The 18,138-nt window shown below is 42.5% G+C and overlaps 1 protein-coding gene across 1 annotated transcript in view; it reads left to right on the forward strand.

Annotated features, from left to right (window-relative positions):
• Positions 1-18,138, forward strand: part of FRMPD3 (FERM and PDZ domain containing 3) — a 69,491-nt gene that overhangs the window by 46,312 nt on the left and 5,041 nt on the right. Inside the window, exons 13-14 of the mRNA XM_023534144.1 lie at positions 5,146-5,290; positions 16,929-17,750. Of these exons, the coding sequence (XP_023389912.1) occupies positions 5,146-5,290; positions 16,929-17,750 (967 nt within the window). The remainder of the gene's footprint in view (positions 1-5,145; positions 5,291-16,928; positions 17,751-18,138) is intronic.

Below are 18,138 nucleotides of genomic sequence, written 5' to 3' on the forward strand. Positions count from 1 at the left end.
CCAGTTGGGTACATCTCTTCCAACTCTGGGTTCAGCATTCTCTCATTGATAACTTGAAAGTGGCCATGGTGGGAGTATGTACACTAGGGAAATTGTCAAACACTAAAAATCAGAACCTTTGAGAACTAGTTGTTAAATGTTTACCAGCACACCACTGCAGAGGGTACATGAAGAAAGACTGTCTGAATTTCCTTAACAAGGAGCATGGAAGTTAGAAATCAGACTTGGCCCACTTCCTCCTAGATATGCCACTTTGGGAATATTTTGGAAGGGCCTGGTGAAACTAAGATTATTCACTTAAAGCAGTAGTTCTCAGCTCTGGATGCATAGTAGAATCATGTGTGGAGATTTAAAAACCACTGGATACCAGAGCCCTTCCTCTCAGACCATTTAAACCAGAATGTCTGGGGGTGAGGCTGGGGTATATAGGTTTTTAAAGACAATTCTGATGTACATATGACCTGAGAACCACTGCCTTAAAGTGTTTTTATACCTTGCCCCCAAATTGGCTGGCTTTGCCCAATTAGCCTTTCCCAGTGCTGTGAGGTCAAGGAATATAATCTTGTACCCCTGTCCCTCCAGGCCTTTGGATTCCCATTCTTTTCCTGTTTTCAGGGATGCTAGGGCGAGCTGAGGTTACTCCAGGACCAATCCCCTCCTTAACTGACATCCCAAAGTGCTAGGTACCTTCGGGCTCCCAGAGCACCCCAGGATGGAGATGGGGCTAGAGCATGCCAAACTAATCCCTACTGTACCCTCTCATGGCCGGCCATGCCTCTGACTCCATTCTCCTTTTCTCCTTCTCCATTTGAAAATGGCCTGGACATATTTAGTTACAGTTTTCACTCAGCTTATGTGCTCCTAGAGGAGGGCATATGAGGTAGTGTGCAAATATCTTTCTTCAAGAGACAGCAGTCTGGGACTGAGACAGCTCTGGGCCATTACCATACCCCATTACCACAGAAGCACACAAGGGGAGAAAAGAAGCCATCAAAGGAATGTCCCAAGGGATTTCTTGTGACCCAGTGTGTCTCCTATTCTCATGTTTGAGCTTTATTGCTCTAGTGCATTCTGTAGGGACAAGCATTACATTAGACAGCATGATCATTAAAATCATATTTAAAAGAAAATGTTGGTTTTGAAGGTTTCTAAGAAAATCTATCCAACCTCCTCGCTTGCCTGCCTTTGATTTGATTTTTACCCCTACTGGCAAAAAGTACATCTATGTTCCTTTTACAAGCTGCATTTGCCCCGTGCTGTGGCCCATTTGGCTGTGCAGGGATACAGAAGAGAGGTTCCTGATATACTGTGCTAAGTCAGCTGGGAATGTGCTTGGCCCTCTCTGTGCACAGGATTTTGCTTTCATGCTGCTTTATTACTAACATTGGGCTATATTGGGTTAAGAAATAAGAGGGAAAGTTGAAGTCGGAAAGTTAAGTCAATCGGCCAGTTAGTCACTTAGCCTCCAATTTGTCCATTAGCCAGCAGACCAGTCAGTCAGACAGCTTAACCGGTCAGGATGTCAGGCTGTTAGGCTGTCAGGTATTCTTCCTGTCCTACAACCAGCTTGTGAGCCAGGGCATCAGTGGGTCAGACTGCCCTGCAGCCAACTGGTCCTCAGATTGTCCATCAGTCATCCAGCAGTCAGCCTGTATTTTGGTTAAATGGTTTCTCATTCTATTTATCAGCCAATGCCATTTCCTCAGAGAATCTTTCTCCAGCTTTTGAAACCAAATTAGTCACACATGTGCACATTCACACCCACCTACCCACACACGGATCCAGGACATTCTATGTTCTGATAGCTCTCTGTACGTTTCCTCCATAGTGCTTATCACACCTTGCAGTCCTGTTCATTTCTATGATTATTTGGTTTATGTCTTATTTCCTGCTAGATTATAAGTGCCATGATGTCCAGAAATGTGTTGGGCCTGTTCTGGGATGAATGACTGCATCTCTCCATAGGCACTACTGTCCATGAGCCATCTAGCCAATGTGTGGACAGAGTGGGGCACAGGAGCATTTCAACTGGAGAGACTAGCATAGGTTAAGGTATGAAGGGGTACAAGAACATGGCATCTCTGGCAAATTGTAAATGATATGTCATTGCTGTTGCATAAGATGAGAAATCGTGATGAGAGGAGGGTGCAGGCAGTTAATGACAGATATGCTTAGAGCTATAAATTGAGTCCAGGTCATGAAGGGCTTTGTGTGACATTTGAAAGCAGTGGTTTTTAGGTGATGAGCTATTTAAGATTTTAAGTGACAGGGAGAGTCGTATTTTAGAACGTGACTCAGACAGCAGGAAACAAAGTGGAGAGAAATGGGTAGAGACTGGAGGCAGGGAGGACAATCAGGTGGCTATTGGAGGTCCTGAAGTAAGTGTGTCCTCACCTTTTCCATATCACAGAAAATACCATGATTTGTATGGCATACTAGAATAAACAGATGAGGCAGCTCGTGGCCAGAGGTACCCGATCTGGAAGCTGAGGGGCTCAGGATCTCAGTACACTTGTCACCCAATTCACACATACCTTGAGAAGTTTTGGCCTTGAAGGGAGATGATGACAGCCTGAAATAGAGCAGTGGTATCAGGAATAGCTGTGATGTTTGTGAAGGCTCCTGAGGCAAACCTAGTGAGTCTTTGGCCCTCATAGTAATGGTAGTAGCAGCTATTCATACCCAAACCTCTGTGTATCCTTCTGCCATTGGTGGCAGGGGGTGAGGCAGAAAAGGGCATCTCAGTTTCCCCACCCCCATTCCATTTCCCTTCTGTCCTTACTTTGTTGTATACAAAGTTGAGCATTCTGTTGTGACTGAGAAACATCCATTGACTAGAGGTACAAACACCCACTCTGCCCCTTTCTAACAATGACCTAAAGGTAACATCTCATCCTGGTCCATTTTTCACTGGAGAAAGGAACCATTGGTCCTTGGGTACAGACTGTTCCTTTTCTTGCTGATGGTATTGCCTGAGCTCCATAGAAGCATCACTAACTCATTGCCTAAGGGACAGAATCCAAATGCCTTACTGTGGCATGTAGTGTAATTGGATGTACAATAACTATTAAATAATTCAAGATAGAGTCAATCCAACAGAAGATCATGTGATATAAACATTGCAGCGTACAAGTTCTGAGATAGGTAAAGAGCTCAAGATGGAAATAGGCTGGAGATGGTGATTTTGGAATCCCCAGGACAGAGGTGAAAGTCGATGCCCTGATGATGAAGAACTAAGGGTTAAGGACTGAGCCCAGGACATGGATTGGGTGGGGGAGGTTGTGCAAGAAGAGCCAGCCAAAGAGAAAGATGGAATGTTCAGAGATTGCAGAACCAGAACACAGTATCACCTCATGGAAACAGAAGCCAAGAGAAGAATTTCCAAATGAGAAGGCGATTACTGTTGGCAAATGAAACAAGCTGAGAGGTATGAAAATGAATGCAAACTTTTGTATTTAGCTGGAAGGAGGCTTCACTTCTAAATCAGGTGGCAAACTATGGCCGGCAAACCAAACCTGACCCACCACTTGTTTTTTGTAAATAAAGTTTTCTTAGAACACTGCCACACCCATTTGGTTAGCTTATAGATTATCTATGGCTGTTTTCACACTACAATGGCAGAGTTGTTGTAACAGAACCTGTATGGCCCACAAAGCCTAAAATATTTACTATCTAGCCTTTTACAGAAAAGGGTTGCCAACCCCTGGTCTGTATGAACTACAAAATATTCAACTCAAGCTATGTGTTGGGATCCTGGGAGACAGCAAAGAAAATAGATGCAACTTTAGCAAAAAGCTGAGCTGATATGGATTCAGAATGGTTCCCAGGTGATGATCCAGCCAAAGAAGGCTAGTCTTGTTGGTGACCAAGTTCCATCAGGTCTTCATGATGTCCCTTTTTACTGCCACTACCCGAATGGAGGCCCTAATCACCTCTTGCCTAGACTTCTCACTGGTCAGAGAAGAGACTCATTCCCTCCTCTTAATTCTTGTAGTTCTTAATGCCTGGTCTGCAAATTCTCGAAAGTGAAGGCAACCCATGGCCCCATGGCTCCCTCTTCAGCCAATCTTTAGAGGTCTTAATATGGTAGCCATTGCCCTGTCCCAGGGAGAATGCTCTCATGGCTGACTTCCACACTTTTAAAGTTACAATATAGACATTGGGAAGGTTTATTGAAAATGTGCTGATTTTTCATTTTTGTTATATCATTGCCAGATCTCTGAAGCAGTCAACTAGCTAATCCCAATATTAATTTGACTGATTTAAGGTCAAGAACAAAAGTCAACAAAGTATGCTAGTATTTCCCAAAGTGGGTTAAAACAACAACAACAGCCCTGAGAACACCATGAGATATTCTATGAAAATAGATTTTTTCAATCTAATAATTTAGAAAAGTTCGAATACTAAAGCCTCCCTCTTGAAGTTTCGCAGTGCACCTTAATATATTAAAGGATTTGAGAATTTCTGTAAGAACAACTGTCTATATAGCTTTGTTTAACCCAGTGTTTCACACACATATTTGACCAAGGAACCCTTTTAAGGAGCACCAATTAACATCTTGAGAACATTTTGGGAAACAGAGGAAAAAGAGGAAAGCATAAAGGTCTGAGCAGGCTTGCAGACCAGAAAGACTTTGGCCCAGAAGCCACAGTGAGAACTTGGTTGAATGGAGTGTCCATGTCTGGAAGCTGTTCTGGGTAGTGTAGGGGGTTAGAAAGATGAGCAAGAGATAGTTTATGCAATCAAGAAACTTTCCATCAAGGATGTTCCCCAATCTAGCCTTGACTCCCAGGTTCACCCCAGCTTTCCCAGCTGGCCCACGCATCTGCTGAGCCCTGACAACCTTCAAAACAGCCACACAGCAGTCGTGCAATATTATAAAATTTTAGTCTTTTTCAATAAAGGTGATTCATTAAATGTATAATTAATGATTGACTTAGTTTTGATACCTGGATAAGAGTTTACTGTAAATAAATTCTCAGATTGGAAGAAATTATTTCTCAGGCCACGTGCCTCAATTTTTGGTTCAGAAACTCTGGTTCCCTTAACCATGCAAGTCATCTTTTCTTCACTATCATTCTCCAGCGAACTGAACCTGCCCACCTCCTTCTGGTATCCTCATGTTTCTTCCCATCTCTCTCCCAGCCTCTGGTGCTGTTGATGGAGTGGCTCGAAGCCACCAACTTTGCCTGCCTGATTGCGGGGTACTGCCGCCTCCTGCTGGATTCCAGGAAGATGGTCTTCTCCAGGCCTGCTAGCCAGCCTCTTCCACCTCCAATGATCAAGGCAGGTAGGGCTCAGCCTCAGTCTTTGGTGTGCCAGAGGCCCTTTGGACCCTGGAGATATGGAGGGAGGAGCTCCAGTGCCTTAGTGCTCACCCCATTCTGCCAGCACCTAGTTTACCAGGAGCAGAGGCTGTACCACTGTGTCCCACTTGGCACAAGCCAGTGGGATAGACAGCTGGCTTTCAGATGGGCTTGTCCTACAAAGGATGCCTGTGACAACACATCGCAATTGAGTCAGTGAACAATTGTAAGATAAAAATAGCAAACAAGCAATAAATAGAACCAATTAAGGAATCACGCTGAATCTAAGGCAAAGCTTTAGAGGTACATCGATCTAGAAGGGATGCATGGAGGTTCTGGCTTAATTGAGTAGAGGTTGTAAATGAAGATAAAACTTTTCTTCTGTTCATTATAGGGGGGGTTGACAGCTGCCTGAAGTAAGAGGCCATGTGAGGCTCGGGTAGGGAAGACTTTCCAGGCCCAGAGTATAGTCTAGCATGAGGCTTGGAGATAGATAGGAGGGAACGACCACTAAGAATAAAGTCAAGTGCAGCCCCCAAACAGCTCAGTGCAGCTACCACTCAGAGCTGTCCTGATTATGGTAATCAGGAACGGGCCTTGGAAAAAAATCGGCCCAGTCTTAATACTGCTGCCCTGAACCAAAGTGGGAGGAAAAGGAAGAGACCCATAGAACAGGTACTCTCAGTACACATATTAGACCTAAGGCTCAAGTTAGTGTAGTAAGTACTTCCCAACCCCAACACCCAAACATCACAGGCAGTAACTGAGACTTTCCACCCAGTGGTCACCCTCCTCACATGCTGAAGTCTCTTCATCTACTTGCCTTGCTGCTTGTCTATTTCTTTTCTCTTCAAGGCTGTCTTGCCTTGCAGCATGGTCACATATGCTCTAGATTGAGGAGTTTGAGAGTAGAAACACGTGCCTGATGGATGTTCCAGCACCCAGTGGCCTGAATACCCACACACACCCTCTCACCTCATTATCTCTTCGTCACAGACATCATGACAAGCCCATATGTACATCTCATAACATTGTCCACAGGAATTAGAAGGCAATCACCAAATACAGATTTGAGAAAGAGTAAGTGGCCCCAAGGCATATGAAGGAGGCCACATAAAAAAGCAAAATAACTGGCTTGGAATAGAAAGAACCCAGAGGGCCAGGTTGCCACACATCTCCAGGCAAATGGTTCTGAAGTGGGTGGTCATACATACTATCAAACCTATGATAGCCAAATGATAGCAAAGCCAGCATTAGCACTCTCAGTATCACCTGTGGTCTTTGTCTCTGTCATCACACATAAGTAAATTATACTAAGTAGGATAGAGAGGGAAAAGGGAAGGCAGAAGAAAAAGCCTGGAGCCCAGCTGAGGACCAGATGTGGAACTGAGATTTGTTTAGAGGGGAGTCCATTTTAAGAAGTCCCTGAGGTGGCTTTGTAGTCCTACCCTGCCTTCCAAGGAGTTTCTGTCATCCCATCCACACTCTAGCCAGTGCTGTCATTAAGTCTTCCCTTTGTTGTGGCGATAGTGGCACCACGTCAGGGCTTTCTGTGTCCCTTAAGTCTTACCAACCACATTGCATGTTGTGTCCATGTTGCTTTTCCAAAATCAAATCAATTTCATTAGATTCTCTTAGAGGTATTGCAGTCTGGAAAGGAGACTTCTATAAATGCTAGGCATAGCTTTAGAGCCCCTCCCTGATTCCTAAGAGCCCCGGTCCTTGGGCCTGCAGAGTTTTAGGGTCATAGGCTGCCTCTAGCACAGGGACACTCTGTCCATGCAGGAGGCAGGAGGCAGATGCACCACTGTTTGTAGGGCTTGACTTTCCCAGGGGGTTGGACCAATGCCTGGGCCCAGTACTTGGCCTTTAGTTGCTGAGTTGCTGGGTGGGGAAGGCTGAGCCTCATGGCTGTACCAGTAAGGGGCTGGTGTGCACATCTTATCCATGGCCCCAAGGATGAGAAAGGGGAAAAGCAAGTGACACCACTGAGGAGACCTCCACCCAGATTACAGTGAGTGGCCATGAGTTCCTAGTACAAAGTTGAAATGAATTCCTCCATCAGCTCTAAATTTCATTCCAGAACAGAAGCTCCAGTGCCAACTATGGTTAGGAAAGGCCTATAGGGAACAGTCATTCTGCCAACCTCACCTGGGCTTTTCTCTCAGGGCTAAAACTCCAGCCCACTCAGAGCCTAGGTTCTCTAACCAGGTCTGTATTCTTGGTCCATAGCAGCTGCCGGCTGCCAGCCAACTCAACTCAATGTTCAGCTGACTGGGCCTAAAGGATGCTGTTAAACCAGTGACTGGTAAAAGAAAAAGCATCACCTCCCCTCTGAGACCCAGAAAAAAAAGGAAAATGGGAGTGTGGAACGGAAGAGATTACCTGTTGGGCATTATCGGTAGTTTTCCCAAAGTAGGTTTTTCACTTATTCACTCACAACTATTTCTCAAGTACTCATTATGTGCCAAGCACTGCAGATAGAGCTGTGAATAACAGGCATGGTCCTTGCCCTCACAGAGTTTAATGAGAGAATGTGGACCGACAATTAAAGGGATAATGCCAATACAGTAAGTACCTTTGCATTTGTATAGAGGAAATTCAACTGACACAACAGAACAGCACCTGGTCTTAAGGATGCAACTTAGAGAAAGTCTCAGACAAATGCCAACTTTCAGCCTGTACTGGGGTGATAAGAAATCCAGAGGCAGCTGCCATCATTCTCTAGCCTTGAGCTCCCTGTATTCCTGGGAAATCCAGAAAAATAAGACTGGAGGCCCCAGTTGGAGTCACAGTTGGAGGAGTTCACTTTATGTTTTCTCTCATAGTTAAAAAACAGTTTGGTCTGGTGAATCGAACATTCTTGTTAACGGCTACTCCATATCCCATACATGTCTTATCAATTTTCAAATAGTGAAAACCCAGCATGTGCTAAAGCTAGACCGAACATAACAGACTCTTTTATTTTTGATGATTTAGAAAGGACACAAGGTTCTTGCAAGGCCTCTAGGTCATTTGTCATTGTGACCAGTAATGCTCTTCGGACTGTAGGATATAGCAAGGCCAATGGAAAGTCGGTTGTTTCAATGTCGTGTTGACTATATATGTGTGTGTGTATAATATAGTTTTCAATATAGATCCAGTTGGATCACCATCCTGTTCTTTGCAAGCATTTTTTTAAGTCAGTCTTCAGAGTGGGTGAGTACAGAGGGATAGACTAAGGCATCTCCTTGGGAAAAACTGGTGAGCAATTTACAGATTTGCAATCTGGAAGTTATGCTGTCTCAGCTATCAGCTGAACACACCTGGCTTTATTGGCATTTCTAACCTTCTGTCTGGAAGAGATCCAGGCTTCTTCAGGGACGTTTTCTTCTTCGCATAGCCCTATGCTGCTCCTCGGATCTAGAAATCACAGTACCAAGTGAGTGGCTGTGCATCACCTGGCCTTGACAGCCTGATATTGGGATATGTTTCCATTTTGCAGGGAGGGAAGCCACCCTTAGACCTCCAGCCCTTGTCTGAGAGGAGTCACCACCTCCTTATTGAACATGCCCCTGGGAGCCACCTCCGATGGCAGCCTATTGAGATTGTTCAGCTGTCTCATAGGTAATTAGCACCCAGTGCATCTCTAGGACCTGTGATCAATGCCTAGGAGTAGAGACCTCCTGAACTGATAGTTCAAGCTCCTGGCTCAGTGCTCTCCTAGAGTACTTCTTCCCTAAGTCTCACAGGGTCATTACCTACTATTCCTCCAGCTGATACACAGTTTCTAGGTGCAGCCGCTAAGGCCTAAATTGAACCCACTCAATGTAGTTACGCTGACCAGATTTAGAGGGGCAACATGGTCTATGGAAAACAGTAAAGGCTTGGGATCTGAAGTCAGAGAGACTTGTGTTCCAGTTCCTGCCTGCTGTATCTTAATGTGTAATCAGGAGCAAGTTCCATAAACTGAGTCTCAGTTTCCTCTCCTGTACACTGAGAATAATAACAGAAGCCTTCCTCATAAGGGATTGACAGGATCATGTGAGATAAGCTCCACAAAGTCCTTTCAAGTGCAGAACACATTTTTGCTTTTTATACTGATTAAGAGTTCACCGTGTGCCCAATGCTGTTTCTTTTTAATAATCAGTTTTAGCTAGGTACAATTTCCAAGCCAAAATATTCACCCACTTAAAGTTCTCAACTCAGTGTTTTTAAGTATATTTAATATATTCACAGTGCTGTACAATCATCACCATACTTTAATTTTAGAGCAGTCTTGCTCCTCCTAAAACAAACTCTGTGCCCATTAATCCTCATTCCCTATTCCCCTCCTAATCACATCCTAGCCCTAAGCAACTACTAATCAACTTTCTGTCTCTGTACCTTTGCCTATTCTGGACATTTCAGATAAATGGAATCTTACAATATACAGTCCTTTTGTGACTCGCTTTTTTTCACTTAAGCATGTTTTCAAGAGTTATCTATATTGTAGCATTTATCAGTCCTTCATTTTTTATGGTCAAATAATATTCCATTGTATGGATAGACCACATTTTGTTTATCCATTCATCAGTTGATGGACATTTGGGTTGCTTCTAACTTTTGACTATTCTGAATAGTAATGTTATGAACATTAATGTACAAGTTTATGTGGGGATCTATGTTTTTATTTCTCTTTGGTACATACCTAGGAGTGGAATCCTGGTCAAATGGCAACTCTATGTTTAATTTTGAGAAACTGCCAAATTGTTTTGCAAAATGACTGCACCATTTTACATTCCCATCAATGACATTAGAGGGTACAATTTCAGCATATCCTCACCAACCCTTGTTATTGTCTGTCTTTTTTATTAGATCTATTGTAGTGTGTGTGAAATGTATCTCATTGTGGTTTTTATTTACATCATCGTAGCTGATGATGTTGAACATCTTTTCATGTACTTATTGGGCATTTATATATCTTCTTTGATGATATATCTATTCAAATCCTTAGCCAATTTTTAAATTAGGCTATTTGACCATAAACATAAGGGTTTATTTCTGGACTCTCAATTCTATTTCATTGATCTATATGTCTGTCTTTATGCTGGTACCATACTGTCTTGATTACCATTGTTTTGTAGTAGGCTTTAAAATCGGGAAGCATAAATCCACCTAATTTGTTCTGTTTTTTTTTGAAACTTACTCCCCCGCCCAGCTTTGTTGAAGTATAATAGACAATTAGTTGCTCATATTTACATTGTACAATTCAATGAGTTTTTTTCAATTATAGTTGGCATATAATAATATATTAGTTTTAGTTGTGCAGCATAGTGATTAGAGATCTATATAACTCATGAAGTGGTCACCCCACTAAATCTAGTACCCCTCTTCCTCCTTACATATTTTTTACAACATCATTGATTGTTTTCCTTATGCTACACTTTATATCGCTATGACTATTTTGTATCTCTCCATTTGTACTTCTTAATCCCTTTGCCCTTTTTCACCATCCCCCTCAACCCCACTCCTGTTTAGTATCCCTCAAAATATTCTCTGTATCTATGAGTTTGTTTCTCTTTTTGTTGTTGTTGTTGTTGATTTTGTTCTTTAGATTCCACATGTATGTGAAATCATGTGGTATTTGTCTTTCTCTATCTGACTTATTTCATTCATCACAATACCCTCTAGGTCCATCAAGGCAGTACCTTTTTCCATCCCCTTCCTTTTAGTCTGTGTGTGTCTTTTAATCTAAAGTGAATCTCTTGTAGGCAGCATATGTAGGGGATCTTATTTTCTTATCCATTCAGCCACTCTATCTTTTGGTTGGAGCACTTAATTCTTTTCCATTTGAGGTACTTGTTGATAGGAATATAGTTATTACCATTCTTTACTCATGTTTTTGATACATGTTTTTTTCTTCTTAGACAGGTCTCTCCAACATTTCCTGTAATACCGGCTTGGTGTTGATGAATTCCTTTAGCTTATTTTTGTCTGGGAAGCTCTTTATCTTTTCTTCGACTCTAAATCATAGCTTTGCTGGTAAAGTATTCTTCGTTGTAGATTCTGGGTTTTCATCACTTGGAATATTTTGTGCCAAGCCTTTCTGTCCTGCAAAGTTTCTTTTGAGAAATCAGCTGCCAGTCTTATGGGTGCTCCCTTGGAGGTAACTTATTGCTTTTCTCTTGCTGCTTTTAAGATACTCTCTTTGTCTTTAACCTTTGGCATTTTAATTATGCTATATCTTGGTGTGGGCCTCTTTGGGTTCATTTTGGGCATGCTCTGAGCTTCCTGGGTTCTATGTCTATTTCCTTCACCAGGTTAGAGAAGTTTTCCATCATTGTTTCTTCAAATCTATTTTTAACTTCTTGTTCTCCCTCTTCAGGTACCCCTATGACACGGATGTCGTTGCCCTTAATTTTGCCCCATAGGCTCCTTAAATTATTATTATATTCTTAATTACCTCTCTTTTTTTGCTGTTCTGATTGGATGCCCTTGGCTTCCCCATCCTCTATATCGGTGGTTCGATCCTCTTCTTCATCCACTCTGTTGATTCTCTGTAATATACTCTTCATCTCAGATAATGATTCTTTATTTCTGACTGATTCCCTTTTATAATTTCCATTTCCATTTTTGTGTTTTTTATCTCTTTGTTAAAGTTCTCATTGAATTCATCTATACTTCCACTAAGTTCATTGAGCATGTTTATAACCAGTGTTTTGAACTCTGCATCTGTTAGATTGCTTGACTCCATTATTTTGGGACCTCTGTTCTGTTCTCTCGTATGGTTTCTGCTTCTTTGTCTTCCTATTTTAGCTGCCTTTCTGTGTCTGTTTCTATGTATTAATCAAAGCTCTTAAGTCTCCAGGTCTTATTCATGTGGCTTTGTGTAGGTTTCCTGCAGCACAGTCCTGAAAGGGGTTCAGCTGCAGACCAAGTTTAGCCCAAGCCTCTACCCCTCCAGGGCCACCTGTTAAGAATTCCACAAGCAATCCACAGATGCTATGCTTATGGTTGCTTCAAGAGGCCATGCCAGAAACCAAGGCCAGCTGCCACCAGTGTGAGTGTTGGCACTGCTCAGCAAGTGTCACAGGACTCGCTGTGGACACAACTGGATGTGGTTTGTGTAGGGCCATGAGTTGAAGGAGGCAAAGTTTCAGGGAATCCTCTGGGCAGAACAACCTCTGTTATCTAGTTCAATGACATCTCAGCTATGGCAGTGCTGTGTCTGCACACTGGGAAGTGGTGGGGGTGCTCAACAAAGGAACAATAGATACCACCAGCACTTCTGCCTGGGGGAAAGCCTCATCTCTGACCCTCGCTCTGACAACTCAATGTTCCTTTGTGAGTTCCTTTACCCGCGCCCCACCCCCCGCCGCCACCCCAGCAGCCTACCAGGTGCTGGTGCTCAGAGAGAGCAGGTCCATCACCGTGAAAGTCTGGTCATGGACACAGCCCCTTTAAGAGGAATGCCCACAGCTGTTGAAGCCTCTGTCCCACTCAGCCACTGGGGACTGGGAATCCTCACGTCCTCACCCCCTCTAACCGTTGCAGGGTGATTTCTTATTTCTCTCCCTAGTTGTAGTGCTTCTGTTTATCTGGACCCCAGGTGACTCTGCTTGTTGTTTGCTCTGTGTTTCTGTCACAGCTTTGATGTGGTCTCAAGAGGGGATGAACAAAGCTTCTATCACTTATGCCATTTTTCCCAGTCTCCCTAATCTGTCCTTTTTAAAGATTTCTTTGGTTATTCTGGGTCTCTTGTAATCCCATATGAATTTTTATATCAGCCTGTCAATGTCTACAAAGTCAGCTGGGATTCTGAAAGGGACTGCAATGAATCTATAGATCAATTTGGAAAGTATTGCCATCTTAATAATAAGTTTTCGAATCCATGAATACAAAATGTCTTTCCATTTATTTAAATTTTTTAAAATTTCTTTCATCAATATTTTGTAGTTTCCAGCGTACATGGCTTGTTCTTTTGTTAAATGTATGCCTAAATATTTTCTTATTTTTGGTGCTATTGTAAATAGAATTGTTTCCTAATTTCATTATCAGATTGTTCATTGCTGCTGTTTAAAAATACAATTGCTTTTTGTATATTAAGCCTTTATCCTGTAACCTTGCTGAGCTTCTTGTTTATTTCTAATAGTTTATTATTAGTGGATTGCTTGGGATTTTTTTTATGTTCAAGAATATGTCATTAGCAAATAGAGATACTTTTACTTCTTCCTTTCCAATCTGGATGCCTTATATTTCATTTTACTGTCTAATTGTACTGTCTTATTGTCCATTTTACTGTCTAATAGACCTTCTAGTATAATGTTGAATAGAAATGGTGAAAACAGAGATCCTGGACATTTTCCTGATCTTCGAAAAGCTTTCAGTCTTTCACCATCAAGTATGATATTGGCTGTGAGTTTTTCATAGATTACCTTTCTCAGGTGGAAGAAGTTCTCTTTAATTTCTAGCTTGTCAAGTTTTATCATGAGAGGATGGTAGATTTTGACAAATGATTTTTCTGTGTCCATTGAGATGATCATATGGTGTTTGTTCTCTATTCTATTAACATGGTAAATTACATTAACTAATTTTGGGAGGTTAAACTATCCTTTCATTCCTGCAATAAATCTCATTTGGTCATGGTATATAATTCCTTTTATAAGTTGCTAGATTCAGATTGCTAGTATTTTGTTGAGGAACTTTGCATCTGTATTTGTAAGAAATATTGCTCTATAGTTTCTTGTGATGTCCTTGTCTGGTTTTGGTATCAGACAATCTTTGGTATAATATCGGCCTCATAAAATGAGTTGAGAAGCGGTCACTTCTCTTCTATTTTTTGGAAGGGTTTGTGAAGAATTAGTATAAATGCTTCTTTGAACATTTGGAAAAACTCACCGGCAGAACCATCTTGGCCTGGGCTTTATTTATTTATTTATCAACAGGGTGGATTATTAATTCCTAATTCTATTTCTTTTCCTGTTATTGGCCTATTTGTTTTTTTTTTCTCCTTTAGTCAGTTTTCATAGTTTGTGTATTTCTAGGAATTTGTTCATTTCATCTAGGTTATCTAATATTTTGGCATAAATTTATTCATGATATTCATTTATAATCAATTCCATATCTGTAGAGTCAGTAGTATTGGCCCTTCTTTCATTCCTGATTTTAGTAATTAGAATCTTCTCTCTCTCTCTCTCTCTTTTTTTGCTTGATCTGTACAGCTAAATGTGTGTAAATTTCATTGTTCTTTTCAAAGAACCAATTTCTTTTTACTGGAAGCTCAAAAGAGAAAATTTACTGTCATAAATCATATGACACAAATACAGTTTCCACAGGGAGTGGGTCCTTTTACAATCCTTATCTATGGCAAACTGCTCTTGGACTTGGAAGAGCCCAGAGAGGGGAACCTTGTGCAACCTCTCTGGCTGTCTGCAGAGCTCTCCCTCCTAGCACAGGGCTTGGCCAGGTAACTCAAAGTCCACCTGGAACTGGCCTGTCTTGGGCCTCCCATGCCAGAGGTCAGCCCTGCACCTGGCCACTCTCCCCTGAGGGTGAGTTTCAGAGAAACCCTGTGTGAACTGCAGAGTGGAACTTCGTATCCTATAAGGCAGTTAAGGCCGACTCCAGGCCTCCTTGACCTTTCCCTCTCAAAGAATCGACTTTTAGTTTCATTGATTTTTCTCTATTATTTTTCTATCCTCTATAATTGACTATATCTTTCCTTCTGTTTGCTTTGTATTTAGTTTGCTCTTCTTCTTCAAGTCCCTTGAGGTGGAAGTTTAGGTTATTGATGTGAAATCTTTCTTCTTTTGTAATGTAGGCATTTGCAGCTATAAATTTGTCCTCAAACACTAATTTAGCTAGTTCTCATAAGTTCTGGTATGTTGTATCTTCATTTTTCTTCATCTCAAAATATTTTCCAATTTCCCTTGTGATTTCTTTCTTGACCCATTGGTTACTTAGGAATGTTTTATTTAATTTCCACATGTATGTGAATGTCCCAAATTCCTCCTGTTATTGATTTTTAATTTAATTCTGTTGTGCTAAAAAAAAACATACTTTATATGATTTCATTCCTTTTAAAATTCTTGAAGCTTATTTTATGATATCACATGTAGTCTATCTTGGAGAAAATTCTAGGTGCGTTTGAGAAGAATGTATATTCTGTTGCTGTTAGGTAGCATGTTCTATAGATTTATAGGTTTATAATGTTGTTCAGGTTCTCTATTTCCTTGTTGATCTTCTGCCTAGGTTGTTCGATCGATTATTTAAAGTAGGATATTGAAATCTTCAGCTATTGCTGTTGGTTTGTGTATTTCTCCTTTCAATTCAGTCAGTTTTTGCCTCATGTAATTTGGGGCTCTGTCGTAAGTGCCAATACCATGCTTTTGTGGTGTAAGCTCTAATGAAAAGCAATGCTGACACATTGACCCTGTCAAACTGGAATGTGAAAGGCATTTTATTTTTCAACATCTTGAGCATCGTGATGAAGTATAGGGTAGTGTTTAAAAACATGGGCTTTGTGGTCCCTCAGACCTGGGATCAAATTCAGACTGTCATTTATGACTCATCTGACCTTGGATAAATCACATTACCAACTGGATCAGTTTCTTCCTCTGCAAAATGGGGATAATGATAGCACCTACTACACTGAGCCGTTGTGAGGATTAAATGGGATTGTGTGTGATGACCCTAGCCTAAATTAGTGCTTGCTTGGCACCTGTCTCTCTGCTGATAGCAAAGTGATTTGGCATTGTCTGAGTATATTCTCACAGATAACATGGGGAAGGGCCCCAAAAACAGACTAAGAGAGAGATGCCATTCAGAGATGAAGCATTTGATATAGATAATTCTCAGAGGGAAGACCCACCATCATTAAAAGCTGTTGACTAGAACCTTTATGCCACATGTGTGTATAGCAGGCAGGCTGGCCCTGTATGAATACAGAGAAATAATGTGATTTGAGGAATTACAAGAATGTTCTTCTGACCCTTTTCCCCATATATGCATATCCCAGCATATCTCTTATATACTTTACACATTCAGATACTCAGAATTCTACTAGTAGAGCTTTATTCTTTTAGGGTACCTCTACTGACAGCCCTCTTTGAAATGCAAACTCTCAGGCATTGTACATAGCCTGTTTTACATTTTCCACTAAAGCACTAGTGACTCGTCGGATTTCTTTCCTTCTTCTAGAAGACATCCAACATAACACAAGAGTGAAAGAGTACTGGAGGTTGGAAAGGCCCTAAAAAGTGTAGGAACAGTACAGTTCCAAGAAGGACATGAAACAAATCACACTTCTTTAGGTATGCTTACATCTGACTCTCAGATCAGACATACCCTTGTAAGAGTTCATCTATGTATAGATTCCAAGGTTTTCACTCCCACCCCACCTCACCACATGCCTTTTCCCACTTCAGAGGTGGTAGGGCTATTAGTAGCTCAGACCATTCTATTCTACTCACTCTATTTACAGGGTTGGCAGCAACATGGCCAGTTGATTCCCCTTTCCCTAATCTGTAGCAGCCAGGTAAGGCTCTCTTTACATACCTGTCACCCAACTGTGCACCAGAGACCCAGGCCAGAGATGCCAAGAGAGCTCAGCCACAGTCCTCAGCACCAGGGCTCATCTATTGATTCTCTTTCTGGGTTTAGATTACATGCACAGCGCCCACCGCCCTGTCACTGGGGGCCACCTGGGGAAAAAGGAGAGTAGTTATGTGGGCGGCATGGGCACCAGCCCCAGGAAATCGAGCCACTGCACGCCCCCGCCTGCCAACTCTGAGCTTGTCAGCTTTTGCTACCTCCATATGCGTGAACAAAGGAAGGAGCAAGAAAGCCGGCCAGATGTCAATGAGAACTTAATCTTCTTTGAGGAGACCAGGCCCCGGACCAAGTCTGACCCCACATCCAAAAGCTCTGGCCAAGGTTACAATATGGTCCCTGATGACTTTGATGCAGCCAGCCTAGATCATGAGCCTTGTGCCAGCAGGTCCCGGTCCTATACCCTGGACAATTCCCTTGGGGCTGAAGCCCTGAATTTCTACTGTGACTCTTGCAAAGCCAAACTCCAGGAGCAGCTGGTTCCTCGCAAAGGTGGGAGGCCCGGCTCCTCTCGTGACAATATAGTAGACTTGATGTCCCTCCCACCCCCTGGGAGTGAGGAGGAGGAGGAAGAGGAAGATGAGAGCACTTCTCTGTTGCCTGCCATTGCTGCCCCACCTCCTGGTTTTCGAGACAACAGTTCTGATGAGGATGACCCCAAGCGCCGGGCTGTCCAGAGCCAGGAGCAAGGACGCCACCTGCGTGGGCTCCTGTATGATGAGATACCAGTGACATTGATTGACAGTGTGCAGACCCGGACAGTTCGAGATCATGCCCAGGAGCTAGATGATGCCCTGGTGTCCACTCTGCAGGCTCTGGAAGCCCTGGCAGCCTCAGAGGATGGACCACATCCCCCACCCCCACAGACTGCAGGTAACAACAGCCCGTTCCTCTTCCCTCTTGCCTTCCCTTCCAGGCTGGGCCAGCAGGTGGCATTGCTGCTTCCTAAGCAGAGATCAAAGTCACTGTGGTATGTCAGGGCAGTGGATGGGCCAGAGGCAGTTCAGATAGAGTCGAGGAGCAACGATGCTGTGGCAGGTGTCTGCTGCTCAGCGCCAGCTAGAGCTCTGGCTCTTACCATTCCATCTCTGGAAATGTCTTGCAGATGGACCCTAGGAATTGCGGCCATGACAGCTACAGAGCAAGGCCAGGATGGAGAATCAAAGCAAAATTGTGAGAGATATAGAAGACATGCAAAAAATATCCAGCATGCACATGACTGGAAGAGAAAAAAAAAAAAAAAGACCAAGTAACCACCTAT

Source organism: Pteropus vampyrus, unplaced genomic scaffold (genome assembly GCF_000151845.1).
Source record: "Pteropus vampyrus isolate Shadow unplaced genomic scaffold, Pvam_2.0 Scaffold120, whole genome shotgun sequence".
NCBI classification, from domain to species: domain Eukaryota; kingdom Metazoa; phylum Chordata; class Mammalia; order Chiroptera; family Pteropodidae; genus Pteropus; species Pteropus vampyrus.